Here is a 20,678-nt window from a genome sequence, read left to right on the forward strand (position 1 = left end):
TGATCTGTTAACATCAGGTGCTCCAAGGAGAAGAGATGCACAAGGAGAAGGATGGGGCGAGCAGAGAGCACTTTTCTGGATACTGGTAGGTGATGACTGTTGATAACTGATAGCTAGTGACTGAAATGGCTTGTTACTGGGGCAGTATCTCTGGGCATATGTTAATGTTTCACCAGCCCACCTCTGTATGACATCATTATCTGTTATAAGTTATCTGTAGAAATCATCAACCCTTTTCTGTGTTTTCCTTGGCTGAGGTAGAGAGCCCATTTAAAAAGCACGCTCCCATCAAGACCTCCAGCCCCATGATGCGGCAGGAGGGGGATGAGGACAAGGACAGAACAGCCTCTCCATTGCTCTTGACCTGTGATGAGGATGATGATGAAGATGACCACGGCCCTGTAAAGCAGCCTATCACTGCCCTGACACCACAGTGCAACAGACAGGCAGCAGACGGGTAAGATGCCCAACTCGATACTGATATGGAACGCTTGACAATGAGTTTATTGTTTTTAGTCTTGTTGTAGATGTGTTATATTGATTCAAATAGGGGAAGATTTGTTTCCTCTACACTTCTCTGATGTTCCCCCTCTTTTATACCCCCATGGTGTTTTCTCTTCTATACCCCCTGGTGTTCCCCCTTATTTTATACCCACCCTGGTGTTCCCCCTCTTCTATACCCCCATGGTGTTCCCCCTTATTTTATACCCACCCTGGTGTTCCCCCTCTTTTATACCCCCATGGTGTTTTTCTTCTACCCCCATGGTGTTTTCTCTTCTATACCCCCTGGTGTTCCCCCTTATTTTATACCCACCCTGGTGTTCCCCCTCTTTTATACCCCCATGGTGTTTTCTCTTCTATACCCCCTGGTGTTCCCCCTTATTTTATACCCACCCTGGTGTTCCCCTCTTTTATACCCCCTGGTGTTTTCCCCTCCTCCTATACCCCCTGGTGTTCCCCTCCTTTATACCCCCCTGATGTTCCCCCTCCTTTATACCCCCTGGTGATTTCCTTCTATACCCCACTGGTGGTCCCCCTTATTTTTACCCACCCTGGTGTTCCCCATCCTTCTATACCCCCCTGGTGTTCCCCCTCCTTCTATACCCCCTGGTGTTCCCCCTCCTTCTATACCTCCCTGGTGTTCCCCCTCCTTTCATACCCCCTGGTGTTCCCCTCCTTCTATACCCCCTGGTGTTCCCCCTCCTTCTATACCCCCTGGTGTCCCCCTCCTTCTATACCTCCCTGGTGTTCCCCCTCCTTCTATACCCCCTGGTGTTCCCCCTCCTTCTATACCTCCATGGTGTTCCCCTTATTTTATACCCCCCTGGTGTTCCCCCTCTTTATACCCCCATGGTGTTTCTCTTCTATACCCCCTGGTGTTCCCCCTTATTTTATACCCACCCTGGTGTTCCCCCTCCTTCTATACCCCCTGGTGTTCCCCCTCCTTCTATACCCCCTGGTGTTCCCCCTCCTTCTATACCCCCTGGTGTTCCCCCTCCTTCTATACCCCCTGATGTTCCCCTCCTTCTATACCCCCTGGTGTTCCCCCTCCTTCTATACCCCCTGGTGTTCCCCCTCCTTCTATACCCCCTGGTGTTCCCCCTCCTTCTATACCCCCTGGTGTTCTCCCTCCTTCTATACCCCCTGGTGATCCCCCTCCTTCTATACCCCACTGGTGGTCCCCTCCTTTTACACCTCCCTGGTGTTCCCAATAGAACATGTCTAGAACCCCCTGGTGTTCCCCCTAGAACATTCATACCCCCTGGTGAACATTCAATGTTAAGAACATTCAATGTTACCCCATGTCAATGTTAGAACATGTCCCCTCCTTCTATAGAACATGTCAATGTTAAGAACATTCCCCCTAAGAACCTTCTATACCCCCTGGTGTTAGAACATGTCCTTCTAGAACCCAATGGTGAACATGTCAATGTTAAGAACCTTCTATACCCCACTGGTGAACATGTCAATGTTAGAACATTTAAATGGAATTGATGTGTTTCAAAACTACCATCAGGTTCTATCCCCATGGAAAATGATGTACATACCCCTCCAATGTTATACCCCCTGGTGATCCCCCTCCTTCTATACCCCACTGGTGGTCCCCATCCTTCTATAGCCCCCTGGCAAATGTTCCCCCTCCTTCTATATGCCCCCTGGTGTTCCCCTTAGTCCTTCTATACCTCCCTGGTGTTCGAACCCCTCCTTTCATAGCCCCCTGGTGTACCAACCCCAGAAGGAAATGCCTTCTATACCCCCTGGTGTCCCCCTCCTTCTATACACCCCCCTGGTGTCCCCCTCCTTTTATACCTCCCTGGTGTTCCCCCTCCTTTTATACCCCCTGGTGTTCCAGAAATGACTTTTATATGCAGCCCCTGGTGTTTTCCCCCATGGCATATCTTATACAAGATGCCCCTTGGTGAGTGTACAATTATTACTCCCCTCCTTCTATACCCCCTAGGTAATGTCTTTGTCCCCCTGAATCTAGGGCTTTTACACCCCTGCAGTGTTCCCCTGCATTTACACCCCCTGGTGTTCACTTGTTATTTTTTTTTTTTTTACACTAAACCCGTTTAAATGTTGTTCCCCCTCAATTTACACATCCCCTGGTGTTCCCCCTCCAGGAAGTTTTACTGTCCCCCATGGTGAGCCCCTCCTTCTACAACCTGTGTCCATGGTGAACCCCCTCCTTTTACAGGGAAGAAGAGTTCCCGACCTTCTATACCACCCTGGTGTTTCCTTTTCTCCAGGGGACATGATGAGTCTGGACTCAGAAAGAAGAGTCTGGCCCGACCTTCAGAGATGAAGAGTCTGGCCCGACCTTCAGAGAAGAAGAGTCTGGCCCAGCCACCAGAGAAGAAGAGTCTGGCCCAGCCACCAGAGAAGAAGAGTCTGGCCCAGCCACCAGAGAAGAAGAGTCTGGCCCAGCCACCAGAGAAGAAGAGTCTGGCCCAGCCACCAGAGAAGAAGAGTCTGGCCCAGCCACCAGAGAAGAAGAGTCTGGCCCAGCCACCAGAGAAGAAGAGTCTGGCCCAGCCACCAGAGAAGAAGAGTCTGGCCCAGACCTCAGAGAAGAAGAGTCTGGCCCAGCCACCAGAGAAGAAGAGTCTGGCCCAGCCACCAGAGAAGAAGAGTCTGGCCCAGCCACCAGAGAAGAAGAGTCTGGCCCAGCCACCAGAGAAGAAGAGTCTGGCCCAGCCCTCAGAGAAGAAGAGTCTGGCCCAGCCCTCAGAGAAGAAGAGTCTGGCCCAACCCTCAGAGAAGAAGAGTCTGGCCCAACCCTCAGAGAAGAAGAGTCTGGCCCAACCACCAGAGAAGGAGGCAACACCGGAAAGGAAAGCCACATCCTCCTTCCTCCAGAAGCTGAGAGAGGCTGGTCAGTCCAAGCCTGCCTGGTGAGTCCACATCTATTGTCTTCATTTAACTGAATGAATGGTTAGAACTGCCCTGTGTACAATATCCACAGAAGTGCCCCTCCCTGTTTCTACACCGAAAGGCCCAACATCACGAGACTTCCGGGAACGCTTGCGAAGCATACCAGGCTGGAGTTTGGGATTTGACTTCTCAAATCCCAATGAGAGAAGTGAAATAATCATTGTTAATTGTCTCTGAAAAATAAAGGCACAACCTAGATTTGAGCCAATGTCTTAAGTAGTTGAACATGTTACTAATATGTCGTGTCTTTGGCATTAAAGTGAAGACTGTTATGTTATCAAATCAATTCTCTGTAATTATTATTACGTGATTAATCTAATCATGTAAATGTAATTAACTAGGAAGTCGGGGCACCAAGGAAAATCTTCAGATTACAAAGTTATAATTTTCCGAATAGAACTTTTCAGATATTTTAATATCTGATCAATTAATCTTCTAATTAATGAATTATTATTTAACTCACGTTAGTCTCATTCCAAACATCATAAATTGTTCATTTGCACGAACCCAGTCTTCACTATGAATCATCCATACATCAAATGTCATAATCATTTATTTATTAACTAAATAATCACAGAAATGCATAAGCAAACAAACAGTAGATATGTAATAGTAATTCGTATCTAAGATTTGCTCTTATTCTGTCAGGATCGATAGTCTCAGAGTTCAACGTTTCCAGCCGTGTAGCCAATGCTCCACGTGGTATGGTTAGGAATTCAACAACCATTACAACCTTAGCTTATACTGAGGTTTTTGTGGTCTGAACTCAACCTGTGCCCCCTCGGTGTCCATTGAGGGACGTGTGGTCTGAAGAGGATTTCCTCAGGAGGAGTTTTTATTCGTAACAGTAGAAAACGGCTGGTCCGTGACGCCATACAATTCTTTCACATTAAAGGTTTAACATCATATTACATAATTTCACACACAGTTTCATCTTTACTCATTAATTTTATACAAGAAGTAGATGCAAACCCCATAATGGAGAAATGTACATATTCAGAGATGTCGTCATCCGAGGTCGATTATGATTTTTGAACACCGATACCGATTATTGGAGGACCAAAAAAAGTCTATGCCGATGAATCGGACGATTAAATAAAAATAACAATTATTTGTAATAATGACAATTACAACAATACTGAATGAACACTTATTTTAACTTAATATAATACCTAAATAAAATCAATTTAGCCTCAAATAAATAATGAAACTTGTTGAATTTGGTTTAAATAATGCAAAAACAAAGTGTTGGAGAAGAAAGTAAAAGTGCAATATGTGCCATGTAGCTAACGTTTCAGTTCCTTGCTCAGAACATGAGAACATATGAAAGCTGGTGGTTCCTTTTAACACGAGTCTTCAATATTCCCAGGTAAGAAGTTTTAGGTTGTAGTTATTATAGGAATTATAGGACTATTTCTCTCTATACCATTTGTATTTAATTAACCTTTGACTATTGGATGTTCTTATAGGCACTTTAGTATTGCCAGTGTAACAGTATAGCTTCCGTCCCTCTCCTCGCCACTACCTGGGCTCGAACCAGGAACACAACGACACCAGCCACCATCGAAGCAACGTCACCCATGCAGAGCAAGGGGAACAACTACTCCAAGTCTCAGAGCGAGTGACGTTGGAAACGCTATTAGTGTGCACCCCGCTAACTAGCTAGCCATTTCACATCGGTTACACCAGCCTAATCTAGGGTGTTGATAGGTTTGAAGTCATAAACAGCTGCTGGCAAACGCACGAATGTGCTGTTTGAATGACTGCTTACGAGCCTGCTGCTGCCTACCATCGCTCAGTCAGACTGCTCAATGAAATCATAGTCTTAATAACACACAGAAATACGAGCCTGAGGTCATTAATATGGTCGAACCCGGAAACTATCATTTCGAAAACAAGACGTTTATTCTTTCAGTGAAATACGGAACCGTTCCGTATTTTATCTAACGGGTGGCATCCATCAGTCTAAATATTCCTGTTACATTGCACAACCTTCAATGTTAGGTCATAATTATGTACAATTCTGGCCAATTAGGCGGCCCAAACTTGCATAGACACTGACTCTGCGTGCAATGAACGCAAGAGAAGTGACACAATTTCACCTGGTTAATATTGCCTGCTAACCTGGATTTCTTTTAGCTAAATATGCAGGTTTAAAAATATGTATTCTGTGATAGTGATTTTAAGAAATGCATTGATTTTATGGTTAGGTACACGTTGGAGCAACGATACGCACCGCATAGATTATATGCAACGCAGGACACGCTAGATAAACTAGTAATATCATCAACCATGTGTAGTTAACTAGTGATTATGATTGATTGCTTTTTATAAGATACGTTTAATGCTAGCTAGCAACTTACCTTACTGCATTACTTACTTACCTTACTGCATTCGCGTCTCCTCGTGGAGTGCAATGAGAGGCAGGTGGTTAGAGCGTTGGACAAGTTAACTCTAATGTTGCAAATCCCCCGAGCTGACAAGGTGAAAATCTGTCATTCTGCCCCTGAGCGATACAGTTAACCCACCGTTCCTAGGCCGTCATTGAAAATAAGAATGTGTTCTTAACTGACTTGCCTAGTTAAGTAAAGATGAAATAAAGGTGTAAAAAAAAAAAGATTTCCGATTGTTATGAAAACTTGAAATCGGCCCTAATTAATCGGCCATTCCGATTAATCGGCCGACCTCTAATCGTCATGTGTGTTTCCTGTCCTCTCTGAAGTCACCAAATGAAACACACTCATCATACCCGTCCCTTTAGTGTCCACGGATCCTTCCCACCTTCTCACAAGTTCAGCCCTAGGAAAGGGTTAATGCTGTGTTTCTGCCCTAGGAAAGGGTTAATGCTGTGTTTCTGCCCTAGGAAAGGGTTAATGCTGTGTTTCTGCCCTAGGAAAGGGTTAATGCTGTGTTTCTGCCCTAGGAAAGGGTTAATGCTGTGTTTCTGCCCTAGGAAAGGGTTAATGCTGTGTTTCTGCCCTTAGGAAAGGGTTAATGCTGTGTTTCTGCCCTAGGAAAGGGTTAATGCTGTGTTTCTGCCCTAGGAAAGGGTTAATGCTGTGTTTCTGCCCTAGGAAAGGGTTAATGCTGTGTTTCTGCCCTAGGAAAGGGTTAATGCTGTGTTTCTGCCCTAGGAAAGGGTTAATGCTGTGTTTCTGCCCTAGGAAAGGGTTAATGCTGTGTTTCTGCCCTAGGAAAGGGTTAATGCTGTGTGTCTGCCCTAGGAAAGGGTTAATGCTGTAGGAAAGGGTTAATGCTGTGTTTCTGCCCTAGGAAAGTGTTAATGCTGTGTTTCTGCCCTAGGAAAGGGTTAATGCTGTGTTTCTGCCCTAGGAAAGGGTTAATGCTGTGTTTCTGCCCTAGGAAAGGGTTAATGCTGTGTTTCTGCCCTAGGAAAGGGTTAATGTTGTGTTTCTGCCCTAGGAAAGGGTTAATGCTGTGTTTCTGCCCTAGGAAAGGGTTAATGCTGTGTTTCTGCCCTATGAAAGGGTTAATGCTGTGTTTCTGCCCTATGAAAGGGTTAATGCTGTGTTTATAATAATAGGAAAGGGTTAATGTAATATGTGTTTATAATAATAATAATAATAATATAATATAATAATAATAATAATAATAATAATAATAATAATATAATAATAATATGCCATTTAGCAGACGCTTTTATCCAAAGCGACTTACAGTCATGTGTGCATACATTCTACGTATGGGTGGTCCCGGGGATCGAACCCACTACCCTGGCGTTACAAGCGCCATGCTCTACCAACTGAGCTGCCCTAGGAAATGGTTAATGCTGTGTTTCCCTAGGAAAGGGTTAATGCTGTGTTTCTACCCTAGGAAAGGGTTAATGCTGTGTTTCTACCCTAGGAAAGGGTTAATGCTGTGTTTCTGCCCTAGGAAAGGGTTAATGCTGTGTTTCTGCCCTAGGAAAGGGTTAATGTTGTGTTTCTGCCCTAGGAAAGGGTTAATGCTGTGTTTCTGCCCTAGGAAAGGGTTTAATGCTGTGTTTCTGCCCTAGGAAAGCCCTGGCGTCTCCAGTGAGAGAAGTTCCTCTCACCGACCTGGAGGATGACTTCCTGATCCTGGAGGACGATGGTCCTTCCTGGTTCTCCCTGCGCAGGAAGACTGACCCCAACAGGACCACAGCCACACCTCAACCGCAGCAGAAGGACCAATCACACAGCAATAATGACGCCTCAGCTGACACACTCACCAAGACAAGCCAATCAGAGAAGGATACAGCCAAGCTGAGATCAAGAGGGACAGCTGAAGTGAAAACTAAAGAGAAGAATGCTACTGGAGGCTCCTCCCTCATACCTGTCCTCACCAAGTCTACAGCCAGGAAGAAGAGGGACTCAAGTCCCCAGGGTGATGGGCCTGTCGAGGCAGACCACATAGAACAAGCCCCGAAGAAGAAGGTCAACAACCCGTTATCTGAACCAACGACACCAGGTTACCTGGAACCAGGAGGAGGGGCTAAGCCTAAACCCAGCCAATCAAAAGCCCGCACCAAAACAGAAAAGAAAGTTCCCAGAATATCTCAATTCCAAGCTGGTATCCAAGGCAACAAGGTGAACCCCAAGACGAGCCGAGGACGAGGCCTGCAGTCTGGGAAGACCAGGAGACTGTCAGCTGGAGCTGGGGAGCAGCCAGTCAGCATGGAGGAGGAGAGTGAAGCTGCTTCAGACCTGGATGTTTCCCCAGGTAAGATCAGCTGACATCACAATGGTTTCTTTGACTACAATGTTCATCACAAGTTCAAGTTGTATCATTTGTAGGTATAGGAATACAGTTGAATGCCGGAAGTTTACATGCACTTAAGTTGGAGACATTAAAACTTGTTTTTCAACCACACATTTCTTGTTTACAAACTGGTTTTGGCAAGTCGGTTAGGACATCTACTTTGCGCATGATACAAGTAATTTTTCCAACAATTGTTTAGACATATTATTTCACTTATAATTCACTGTATCACAATTCCAGTTGGTCAGAAGTTTACATACACTAAGTTGACTGTGCTTTTAAACCGCTTGGAAAATTCCAGAAAATGATGTCGTGGCTTTAGAAGCTTCTGATAGGCTAATTGACATAATTTGAGTCAATTGGAGGTGTATTTGTTGATTTATTTCAAGACCAGGCTACGGTTTGCGACTGCACATGGGGACAAAGATCGTACTTTTTGAAGAAATGTCCTCTATACTGATGAAGCAAAAATAGAACTGTTTGGCCATAATGACCATCATAATGTTTGGAGGAAAAGGGGGGAGGCTTGCAAGCCGAAGAACACTATCCCAACCGTAAAGCACGGGGGTGGCAGCATCATGTTGTGGGGGTGCTTTGTTGCAGGAGGGACTGGTGCACTTCACAAAATAGATGGAATCATGAGGTAGGAAAATTAGGTGGATATATTGAAGCAACATCTCAAGACATCAGTCAGGAAGTTAAAGCTTTGTCCATTTGGAAGACCCATTTGCGACCATGACCCCAAGCATACTTCCAAAGTTGTTGCAAAATGGCTTAAGGACAACAAAGTCAAGGCATTAGAGTGGCCATCACAAAGCCCTGACCTCAATCCTATAGAAAATTTGAAAACAAAACTGAAAAAGCGTGTGCGAGCAAGGAGGTCTACAAACCTGACTCCGTTACACCAGCTCTGTCAGGAGGAATGGGCCAAAATTCACCCAACTTATTGTGGGAAGTTTGTGGAAGGCTACCCAAATCGTTTGACCCGAGTTAAAAAATTTAAAGGCAATGCTACCAAATAGTAATTGCGTGTATGTAAACTTCTTACCCACAATTTCTGATGAAAGAAATAAAAGCTGAAATAAATCATTCTCTCTACTATTATTCTGACATTTCACATTCTTAAAATAAAGTGGTGATCCTAACTGACCTAAAACAGGGAATTTGTACTAGGATTAAATGTCAGGAATTGTGAAAAACTGAGTTTAACTGTATTTGGCTAAGGTGTATGTAAACTTCGGACTTTGACTGTATGTTTTGCTCTCAACAATAAAAACAACAAAATAAAAAATATTCACAAAAAAATCAATGGAAAAATGTAGTGCACATAAAAATCTAGGCTGATTTAGATAGATGTTGTCTTTCCTCCACAGTTCTACAGTTGGCACCGACAGGACAGAGACGAGTCAAGGTCCCAGCCAATCGTAAAGCCAAGGAGGTCGGCCCCTCCCCTACAGGTGAGGCTGACTCCTCTCAGGCCGGCCAGCTAACCCAGTTAGCAGGGAAGAGGAAGAGGATCAAGCCTGGTCCCTGGTGGCTCACCAGCCCTTTCAACACACAGGTCACAGAGACAGTCAACACACACACAGCAAACAAGTACAAACACAATAACAAGAAAACAAAAACCAAACCAGCAAGATATTCCTCTGTGGAGTCAGGGCAAGAGGGGACATCAAGGCCCTTGTTTAATCAGAACGCAAAGAAGAAACCCTCGTCCAATCAAACCGCAGAAAATAAACCTTTGTCCAATCAGACTGCAGAGCATAAAGCAGAGAAGCCCAAGAGGGGCAGAACTAAGAAGCAAAAGACGACCAGTAGAGAGGAGCCAGCGAGGCCTGAAGGTCAGAGAGAAGAGGAGGAGGCTGAGGCCTCTACGGCAGAGCAGCAGGAGGAGCAACAGGAGCTGGGGGGGCTCAGTCCCATGCCCAGCCCTCTCAGACAGCATACACTCACCCCAAGTAAGGCTTCATACTAACACCACCCATTTCCTTCAAGTGGATATAGCTCACTCATAAATCAAACTTAGTAAAATACAAAATATGTACTCTGTCATCTCAAACAGCTGTTACTTAAATATGTGGTGATTTTGTGTTCTGCTAATGTCTCTTCTCAGGTGAGAAGGTGTTTGACTGGATCTATACCCGCCCTCCCAAGTGTAAACCCCAGAGTGACATTACCCCCCACTCTGCTACCGTTACCCCCAGCAGGCAGTGGTGTCAGGCCAGGGAGGCTCCAGAGAAACGCAGCAGGAGGAGGAAAGCTCCAGGGAACTGGTGGGTCACCAACAACCCCCCAGAGAACGCTGACAGCACCTCTTCATTCCCTCAACAACCCCAGCCTTACCCCAAAAAACCTTCACCCCCTCAACCACAGCCAAACCCAAAAACTCGCAAGGTGGAGAGAAGTAAGTTCCTTGGACCCCCTCAGAATGGCAACACAGCCTCCTCAACTCGACCTGAAGGAGTTCAGACCCCGCTGAAGAGGAAGGACCTCTCCGCTCCCAAGACAGTCAAGGGCTCTCTGGCCACCACCGTCTTCTCCTCGGGCAGAGGAGCGCTCCCGGTGGCCACGGTCAGAAGCAGCACGCGGCAGACTTTGGGGAGGAACGCGCTATTCCCTAGAGCGCCTGAGGAGCAGTCAGCCCAGAGCCCCAGCATCGGCCTCAGCTCTGGGCCAGCTAATGACCCCTCCCAGGACCCAACCAGTGACAGGAGCTCCAGCCCTGTGGATCTGAGTGCCAGTACTGTCTGCATAGAGCCTGTTGGACAGCTGGGGAAAAAGAAGACCATACACCGAGACTTCTCCCAAAGCAACAACCGACTCTCAGACAACACGTAAGTACACTCTCAAATACTACTTACTTCTGACTGTTGCTTCTCAACACGCTACTTTTGACTGTTGCTTCTCAACACGCTACTTTTGACTGTTGCTTCTCAACACGCTACTTTTGACTGTTGCTTCTCAACACGCTACTTTTGACTGTTGCTTCTCAACACGCTACTTTTGACTGTTGCTTCTCAACACGCTACTTTTGACTGTTGCTTCTCAACACGCTACTTTTGACTGTTGCTTCTCAACACGCTACTTTTGACTGTTGCTTCTCAACACGCTACTTCTGACTGTTGCTTCTCGTCGTGTCTTTGGCTATGCCGGATTAAGTGATATGACATGCTATTCTATAAAATCCTTTCTCCGTAATTAATATTACCTGATTGAGCTAATCATGTAAATGTAATTAACTAGAGTCGGGGCACCACAAAATAATATTTATAGAGCTATTATCTTCCGTATAAACTCTTAAAGACCTAGTAATATTTTACATCATTAGCAGTCAATATTAATCGTCACCTTATTTCAGTCTCATCTGAAAGTTGTAAATTCTTGGTTATCTTCACGAACCCTGGCTAACAAGTTGAATCAGCAATACAGAATTGGGTTTAATTATTTATTTACTAAATACCTAACTAATCACACAGAATTACATATACAATCATATTAATCATACCTTAATTTCTTGACGCTACCCATCCCTGGGATAACTGTCATCAGCAACCGCAGAATAGCATTGCGCCTCAGTCAAATAATATTACTAAAAATATTCATATTCATGAAATCATAAGTGCAATATTGCAAAACACAGCTTAGCCTTTTGTTAATCCACCTGTCGTCTCAGATTTTGAAATTATGCTTTACAGCGAAAGCAATCCAAGCGCTTGTGTAAGTTTATCGATCGCATGACAAAACATTAAGTACACTTAGCATCAGGTAGCTTGGTCACAAATCCGAAAAGCAATCAAATTAATCGGTTACCTTTTGATCTTCGGATGTTTTCACTCACGAGACTCCCAGTTACACAACAAATGTTCCGGTTGATCCATAAAGATTATTTTTATTTTCAAAATACCTCTGTTTGTTTGGCGCATTATGTTCAGAAAGGAAAGAGCGGTCACAACAACGCAGACAAATTCCAAATAATATCCGTAATGTCCACAGAAACATGTCAAACCTTGGGGAATACGTAGAAAAAGCGTAAGCTCGTTGATGGTACAGCCATATAGGGAGTCATTGAAAACCTGGGGCGGATTGGAACTTCCGGATTGGATTTTTCTCAGGCTTTCGCCTGCAACATCACTTCTGTTATACTCACAGACACTATCTTTACAGTTTTGGAAATGTTAGTGTTTCCTATCCAATTATATCCATATTCTAGCATCTTATCCTGACAAAATATCCCGTTTTAAAACGGGAACGTTTTTCCCCCAAAATTAAAATACTGCCCCCTAACACCAAGAGGTTAAAGAAGAAGTTACAGGTCTGTGCGAGCCAGAAATATTGCTTGTTTGTAGGTGACCAAATACTTATTTTCCACCATAATTTGCAAATAAATTCATTAAAAATCCTACAATGTGATTTTTCTGGATTTTTTTTTCTTATTTTGTCTGTCATAGTTGAAGTGTACCTATGATGAAAATTACAGGCCTCATCTTTTTAAGTGGGAGAACTTGCACAATTGGTGGCTGACTAAATACTTTTTTGCCCCACTGTAAATAAAATAAAAAATCGTCTGATTAATCGGTATACGCTTTTTTTGGTCCTCCAACAATCGTTATCGGTGTTGAAAAATCATAATCGGTCGACCTCTTGTTAGTTCTAACTGTTGCTTCTCAACAGCTTTTACTTCTGATTGTTGCTTCTAAACACTGTTGTCATTGTATTTTACCTTTATTTAACTAGGCAAGTCAGTTAAGAACAAATTCTTATTTTCAGTGACGGCCTAGGAACAACTGCCTTGTTCAGGGGCAGAACGATAGATTTTTACCCTGTTCAGCTCGGGGATTCGATATTGCAACCTTTCGGTTACAAGTCCAATACTCTAACCACTAGGCTACCTGCCGCCCCAGGACATCGCCTTGTGCACGGGGGCATTGTCATGGTAAAACAGGAAAGGGCCTTCCCCAAACTGTTGCAACAAAGTTGGAAGCACAGAATCATCTAGAATGTCATTGTACGCTGTAGCGTTAAGATTCACTGGAACTAAGGGGGTTAGCCCGAACTATGAAAAACAGCCCCAGGCCATTATTCCTCCCCACCAAACTTTACAGTTTGCACTATGCATTGGGACAGGTAGCGTCCTCCTGGCATCCGCCAGATGGTGAAGCGTGATTCATCACTCCAGGGAGCACGTTTCCACTGCTCCAGAGTCCAATTTTATACACTTGTCAGCAACGGGTGTGGCTGAAATAGCCGATTCCACCAATGGGTGTGGCTGAAATAGCCAATTCCACCAAATGGGAGTGGCTGAAATAGCCAATTCCACCAAATGGGTGTGGCTGAAATAGCCAATTCCACCAAATGGGTGTGGCTGAAATAGCCAATTCCACCAAATGGGTGTGGCTGAAATAGCCAATTCCACCAAATGGGTGTGGCTGAAATAGCCAATTCCACCAAATGGGTGTGGCTGAAATAGCCAATTCCACCAACGGGTGTGGCTGAAATAGCCAATTCCACCAACGGGTGTGGCTGAAATAGCCAATTCCACCAATGGGTGTGGCTGAAATAGCCGATTCCACCAATGGGTGTGGCTGAAATAGCCGATTCCACCAATGGGTGTGGCTGAAATAGCCGATTCCACCAAATGGGTGTGGCTGAAATAGCCGATTCCACCAACGGGTGTGGCTGAAATAGCCGATTCCACCAAATGGGTGTGGCTGAAATAGCCGATTCCACCAATGGGTGTGGCTGAAATAGACAGATCCACCAACTTGAAGGGGTTTCCACATACTGCTGTATGTGTATGTATATATATGGTGTATTTCTGACTGTTGCTTCTCTTCTAAACAACGTTATGAGTGACTGTTGTCCAACATGACACTGTCAGGAGATCCATTCCTTTTTGTCAACAGGTTAAAAGGGTTCAAAAGCGGACCGTCTTCCATGATTGAACTGGAGGATTATGAAGAGAATGACAACATCTGTAAGTACGGAGCCTTGAGCCTGTTGTCCTATGGAGCCTATTGTCCTATGCAGCCTATTGTCCTAACCTAGTGTGTCCTATGGAGCCTATTGTCCTAACCTAGTGTGTCCTATGGAGCCTATTGTCCTAACCTAGTGTGTCCTATGGAGCCTATTGTCCTATGCAGCCTATTGTCCTAACCTAGTGTGTCCTATGGAGCCTATTGTCCTAACCTAGTGTGTCCTATGGAGCCTATTGTCCTATGCAGCCTATTGTCCTAACCTAGTGTGTCCTATGGAGCATATTGTCCTAACCTAGTGTGTCCTATGGAGCCTATTGTCCTAACCTAGTGTGTCCTATGGAGCCTATTGTCCTATGCAGCCTATTGTCCTAACCTAGTGTGTCCTATGGAGCCTATTGTCCTATGGAGCCTATTGTCCTAACCTAGTGTGTCCTATGGAGCCTATTGTCCTAACCTAGTGTGTCCTATGGAGCCTATTGTCCTATGGAGCCTATTGTCCTAACCTAGTGTGTCCTATGGAGCCTATTGTCCTAACCTAGTGTGTCCTATGGAGCCTATTGTCCTATGCAGCCTATTGTCCTAACCTAGTGTCCTATGCAGCCTATTGTCCTAACCTAGTGTGTCCTATGGAGCCTATTGTCCTAACCTAGTGTGTTCTATGGAGCCTATTGTCCTATGCAGCCTATTGTCCTAACCTAGTGTGTCCTATGGAGCCTATTGTCCTATGCAGCCTATTGTCCTAACCTAGTGTGTCCTATGGAGCCTATTGTCCTAACCTAGTGTGTCCTATGGAGCCTATTGTCCTATGCAGCCTATTGTCCTAACCTAGTGTGTCCTATGGAGCCTATTGTCCTAAACTAGTGTGTCCTATGGAGCCTATTGTCCTAACTTAGTGTGTCCTATGGAGCCTATTGTCCTAACCTAGTGTGTCCTATGGAGCCTATTGTCCTATGCAGCCTATTGTCCTAACCTAGTGTGTCCTATGGAGCCTATTGTCCTAACCTAGTGTGTCCTATGGAGCCTATTGTCCTAACCTAGTGTGTCCTATGGAGCCTGTTGTCCTATGGAGCCTATTGTCCTAACCTAGTGTGTCCTATGGAGCCTATTGTCCTAACCTAGTGTGTCCTATGGAGCCTATTGTCCTAACCTAGTGTGTCCTATGGAGCCTATTGTCCTAACCTAGTGTGTCCTATGGAGCCTATTGTCCTAACCTAGTGTGTCCTATGGAGCCTATTGTCCTAACCTAGTGTGTCCTATGGAGCCTATTGTCCTAACCTAGTGTGTCCTATGGAGCCTATTGTCCTAACCTAGTGTGTCCTATGCAGCCTATTGTCCTAACCTAGTGTGTCCTATGCAGCCTATTGTCCTAACCTAGTGTGTCCTATGGAGCCTATTGTCCTAACCTAGTGTGTCCTATGGAGCCTATTGTCCTAACCTAGTGTGTCCTATGGAGCCTATTGTCCTAACCTAGTGTGTCCTATGGAGCCTATTGTCCTATGCAGCCTATTGTCCTAACCTAGTGTGTCCTATGGAGCATATTGTCCTAACCTAGTGTGTCCTATGGAGCCTATTGTCCTAACCTAGTGTGTCCTATGGAGCCTATTGTCCTATGCAGCCTATTGTCCTAACCTAGTGTGTCCTATGGAGCCTATTGTCCTAACCTAGTGTCCTATGGAGCCTATTGTCCTAACCTAGTGTGTCCTATGGAGCCTATTGTCCTATGGAGCCTATTGTCCTAACCTAGTGTGTCCTATGGAGCCTATTGTCCTATGGAGCCTATTGTCCTAACCTAGTGTGTCCTATGGAGCCTATTGTCCTATGGAGCCTATTGTCCTAACCTAGTGTGTCCTATGGAGCCTATTGTCCTATGGAGCCTATTGTCCTAACCTAGTGTGTCCTATGGAGCCTATTGTCCTAACCTAGTGTCCTAACCTAGTGTGTCCTATGGAGCCTATTGTCCTAACCTAGTGTGTCCTATGGAGCCTATTGTCCTATGCAGCCTATTGTCCTAACCTAGTGTGTCCTATGGAGCCTATTGTCCTAACCTAGTGTGTCCTATGGAGCCTATTGTCCTAACCTAGTGTGTCCTATGGAGCCTATTGTCCTATGGAGCCTATTGTCCTAACCTAGTGTGTCCTATGGAGCCTATTGTCCTAACCTAGTGTCCTATGCAGCCTATTGTCCTAACCTAGTGTGTCCTATGGAGCCTATTGTCCTATGCAGCCTATTGTCCTAACCTAGTGTGTCCTATGGAGCCTATTGTCCTAACCTAGTGTGTCCTATGGAGCCTATTGTCCTATGGAGCCTATTGTCCTAACCTAGTGTCCTATGGAGCCTATTGTCCTAACCTAGTGTCCTATGGAGCCTATTGTCCTAACCTAGTGTCCTATGGAGCCTATTGTCCTAACCTAGTGTCCTATGGAGCCTATTGTCCTAACCTAGTGTGTCCTATGGAGCCTATTGTCCTAACCTAGTGTGTCCTATGGAGCCTATTGTCCTAACCTAGTGTGTCCTATGGAGCCTATTGTCCTAACCTAGTGTGTCCTATGGAGCCTGTTGTCCTATGGAGCCTATTGTCCTAACCTAGTGTGTCCTATGGAGCCTATTGTCCTAACCTAGTGTGTCCTATGGAGCCTATTGTCCTAACCTAGTGTGTCCTATGGAGCCTATTGTCCTAACCTAGTGTGTCCTATGGAGCCTATTGTCCTAACCTAGTGTGTCCTATGGAGCCTATTGTCCTAACCTAGTGTGTCCTATGGAGCCTATTGTCCTAACCTAGTGTGTCCTATGGAGCCTATTGTCCTAACCTAGTGTGTCCTATGGAGCCTATTGTCCTAACCTAGTGTGTCCTATGGAGCCTATTGTCCTAACCTAGTGTGTCCTATGGAGCCTATTGTCCTATGCAGCCTATTGTCCTAACCTAGTGTGTCCTATGGAGCATATTGTCCTAACCTATTGTGTCCTATGGAGCCTATTGTCCTAACCTAGTGTGTCCTATGGAGCCTATTGTCCTATGCAGCCTATTGTCCTAACCTAGTGTGTCCTATGGAGCCTATTGTCCTAACCTAGTGTCCTATGGAGCCTATTGTCCTAACCTAGTGTGTCCTATGGAGCCTATTGTCCTATGGAGCCTATTGTCCTAACCTAGTGTGTCCTATGGAGCCTATTGTCCTATGGAGCCTATTGTCCTAACCTAGTGTGTCCTATGGAGCCTATTGTCCTAACCTAGTGTCCTATGGAGCCTATTGTCCTAACCTAGTGTGTCCTATGGAGCCTATTGTCCTAACCTAGTGTGTCCTATGAAGCCTATTGTCCTATGCAGCCTATTGTCCTAACCTAGTGTGTCCTATGGAGCCTATTGTCCTAACCTAGTGTGTCCTATGGAGCCTATTGTCCTATGCAGCCTATTGTCCTAACCTAGTGTGTCCTATGGAGCCTATTGTCCTAACCTAGTGTGTCCTATGGAGCCTATTGTCCTAACCTAGTGTGTCCTATGGAGCCTATTGTCCTAACCTAGTGTGTCCTATGGAGCCTATTGTCCTAACCTAGTGTGTCCTATGGAGCCTATTGTCCTATGGAGCCTATTGTCCTAACCTAGTGTGTCCTATGGAGCCTATTGTCCTAACCTAGTGTCCTATGCAGCCTATTGTCCTAACCTAGTGTGTCCTATGGAGCCTATTGTCCTAACCTAGTGTGTCCTATGGAGCCTATTGTCCTATGCAGCCTATTGTCCTAACCTAGTGTGTCCTATGGAGCCTATTGTCCTAACCTAGTGTGTCCTATGGAGCCTATTGTCCTATGGAGCCTATTGTCCTAACCTAGTGTCCTATGGAGCCTATTGTCCTAACCTAGTGTCCTATGGAGCCTATTGTCCTAACCTAGTGTCCTATGGAGCCTATTGTCCTAACCTAGTGTGTCCTATGGAGCCTATTGTCCTATGCAGCCTATTGTCCTAACCTAGTGTGTCCTATGGAGCCTATTGTCCTAACCTAGTGTGTCCTATGGAGCCTATTGTCCTAACCTAGTGTGTCCTATGGAGCCTGTTGTCCTATGGAGCCTATTGTCCTAACCTAGTGTGTCCTATGGAGCCTATTGTCCTAACCTAGTGTGTCCTATGGAGCCTATTGTCCTAACCTAGTGTGTCCTATGGAGCCTGTATTGCTTCTGTTTTACTGATTCCTGTTTGCTTTGACTTTTCCAATGTATTGTTTTAATTTAAAGTGTGTTGGGATTGTATATGCACTTTAAGTTTGATATGAGACATTTAAAGTGCAGTTCCTTCAGGACGTATTCCTCCCCTTTGACTGATGTTGTTGTGTTACAGCCTGAGTTCAGAATGGATCCAGATAGTCACCCATCTACACAGAGTACTCCTTAATGACAAAGTGAAAATATGTTTTTCCAAATGTTTGCTAATTTATTGAAAATGTAATGCAGAAATATAATAATTTACGTATGTATTCCCCCCCTCTTGAGTCAATACTTTCTATAAGCACTTTTGGCAAATATTACAGCAGTCTTTCTGAGTATGCCTCTAAAAGCTTGCACACCAGGATTGTGCAACATTTTCCCATTTTTCTTTTCAAAATTCTTCAAGCTCTGTCAAATTGGTTGTTGGTCTTTACTAGAGAACCATTTTCAGGTCTTTACCAGACAACCATTTTCAGGTCTTTACCAGACAACCATTTTCAGGTCTTTACTAGACAACCATTTACAGGTCTTTACTAGACAACCATTTTCAGGTCTTTACCAGACAACCATTTACAGGTCTTTACCAGACAACCATTTACAGGTCTTTACTAGACAACCATTTTCAGGTCTTTACTAGACAACCATTTACAGGTCTTTACTAGACAACCATTTTCAGGTCTTTACTAGACAACCATTTACAGGTCTTTACTAGACAACCATTTACAGGTCTTTACTAGACAACCATTTACAGGTCTTTACTAGACAACCATTTACAGGTCTTTACTAGACAACCATTTTCAGGTCTTTACTAGACAACCATTTTCAGGTCTTTACTAGACAACCATTTTCAGGTCTTTACTAGACAACCATTTTCAGGTCTTTACTAGACAACCATTTTCAGGTCTTTACTAGACAACCATTTTCAGGTCTTTACTAGACAACCATTTTCAGGTCTTTGCCAGACAACCATTTTCAGGTCTTTGCCAGACAACCATTTTCAGGTCTTTGCCAGACAACCATTTTCAGGTCTTTACTAGACAACCATTTTCAGGTCTTTGCCAGACAACCATTTTCAGGTCTTTGCCAGACAACCATTTACAGGTCTTTTCAAGTAGATTTAAGTCAATACTATAACTCGGCCACTCAGGAACATTCACTGTCTTCTTGGTAAGTAACTCCTGTGTAGATTTGGCCTTGTTATTGTTCTGCTGAAAGGTGAATTCACCTCTGTGTCTGGTAGAAGGCAGACTGAACCAGGTTATTGTCCTGCTGAAAGGTGAATTCACCTCTGTGTCTGGTAGAAGGCAGACTGAACCAGGTTATTGTCCTGCTGAAAGGTGAATTCACCTCTGTGTCTGGTAGAAGGCAGACTGAACCAGGTTATTGTCCTGCTGAAAGGTGAATTCACCTCTGTGTCTGGTGGAAGGCAGACTGAACCAGGTTATTGTCCTGCTGAAAGGTGAATTCACCTCTGTGTCTGGTGGAAGGCAGACTGAACCAGGTTATTGTCCTGCTGAAAGGTGAATTCACCTCTGTGTCTGGTGGAAGGCAGACTGAACCAGGTTATTGTCCTGCTGAAAGGTGAATTCACCTCTGTGTCTGGTAGAAGGCAGACTGAACCAGGTTATTGTCCTGCTGAAAGGTGAATTTACCTCTGTGTCTGGTGGAAGGCAGACTGAACCAGGTTATTGTCCTGCTGAAAGGTGAATTCACCTCTGTGTCTGGTGGAAGGCAGACTGAACCAGGTTATTGTCCTGCTGAAAGGTGAATTCACCTCTGTGTCTGGTAGAAGGCAGACTGAACCAGGTTATTGTCCTGCTGAAAGGTGAATCCATCTCCCAGTGTCTGGTGGAAGGCAGACTGAACCAGGTTATTGTCCTGCTGAAAGGTGAATTCATCTCCCAGTGTCTGGTAGAAGGCAGACTGAACCAGGTTATTGTCCTGCTGAAAGGTGAATTCACCTCTGTGTCTGGTGGAAGGCAGACTGAACCAGGTTATTGTCCTGCTGAAAGGTGAATTCATCTCCCAGTGTCTGGTGGAAAGCAGACTGAACCAGGTTATTGTCCTGCTGAAAGGTGAATTCATCTCCCAGTGTCTGGTGGAAGGCAGACTGAACCAGGTTATTGTCCTGCTGAAAGGTGAATTCATCTCCCAGTGTCTGGTGGAAGGCAGACTGAACCAGGTTATTGTCCTGCTGAAAGGTGAATTCACCTCTGTGTCTGGTGGAAGGCAGACTGAACCAGGTTATTGTCCTGCTGAAAGGTGAATTCACCTCTGTGTCTGGTAGAAGGCAGACTGAACCAGGTTATTGTCCTGCTGAAAGGTGAATTCACCTCT

The 20,678-nt window shown here is 44.9% G+C and overlaps 1 protein-coding gene and 1 long non-coding RNA gene across 9 annotated transcripts; one reads left to right on the forward strand and one right to left on the reverse strand.

Annotated features, from left to right (window-relative positions):
* The first annotated feature begins 2,781 nt into the window (after positions 1 to 2,781).
* On the forward strand, positions 2,782 to 14,490 carry LOC127927241 (serine/arginine repetitive matrix protein 1-like). The gene is made up of 5 exons (XM_052513283.1): positions 2,782 to 3,395; positions 7,451 to 8,136; positions 9,549 to 10,133; positions 10,289 to 11,009; positions 14,079 to 14,490. Exons 1-5 carry the CDS (start codon positions 2,803 to 2,805, stop codon positions 14,218 to 14,220), a joined length of 2,727 nt encoding a protein of 908 aa, XP_052369243.1. The 5' UTR covers positions 2,782 to 2,802; the 3' UTR covers positions 14,221 to 14,490.
* A 544-nt stretch (positions 14,491 to 15,034) lies between these two features.
* Positions 15,035 to 18,431, reverse strand: LOC127927243 (uncharacterized). Of its 8 annotated transcripts, none has more exons than XR_008126665.1 (3): positions 17,999 to 18,431; positions 17,135 to 17,744; positions 15,035 to 16,588 (listed from the first exon to the last, which is right to left on the reverse strand). It is a non-coding gene; the product is annotated as an uncharacterized LOC127927243 (long non-coding RNA). The 8 variants fall into 8 exon arrangements; XR_008126664.1 differs by having other exon boundaries at positions 17,135 to 17,663; positions 17,888 to 18,431; XR_008126667.1 differs by having other exon boundaries at positions 17,135 to 17,405; positions 17,696 to 18,431.
* Positions 18,432 to 20,678: the final 2,247 nt, after the last annotated feature.

The sequence above is a fragment of the Oncorhynchus keta genome, unplaced genomic scaffold, assembly GCF_023373465.1.
Source record: "Oncorhynchus keta strain PuntledgeMale-10-30-2019 unplaced genomic scaffold, Oket_V2 Un_scaffold_1004_pilon_pilon, whole genome shotgun sequence".
In the NCBI taxonomy this organism is placed as follows: Eukaryota; Metazoa; Chordata; class Actinopteri; order Salmoniformes; family Salmonidae; genus Oncorhynchus; species Oncorhynchus keta.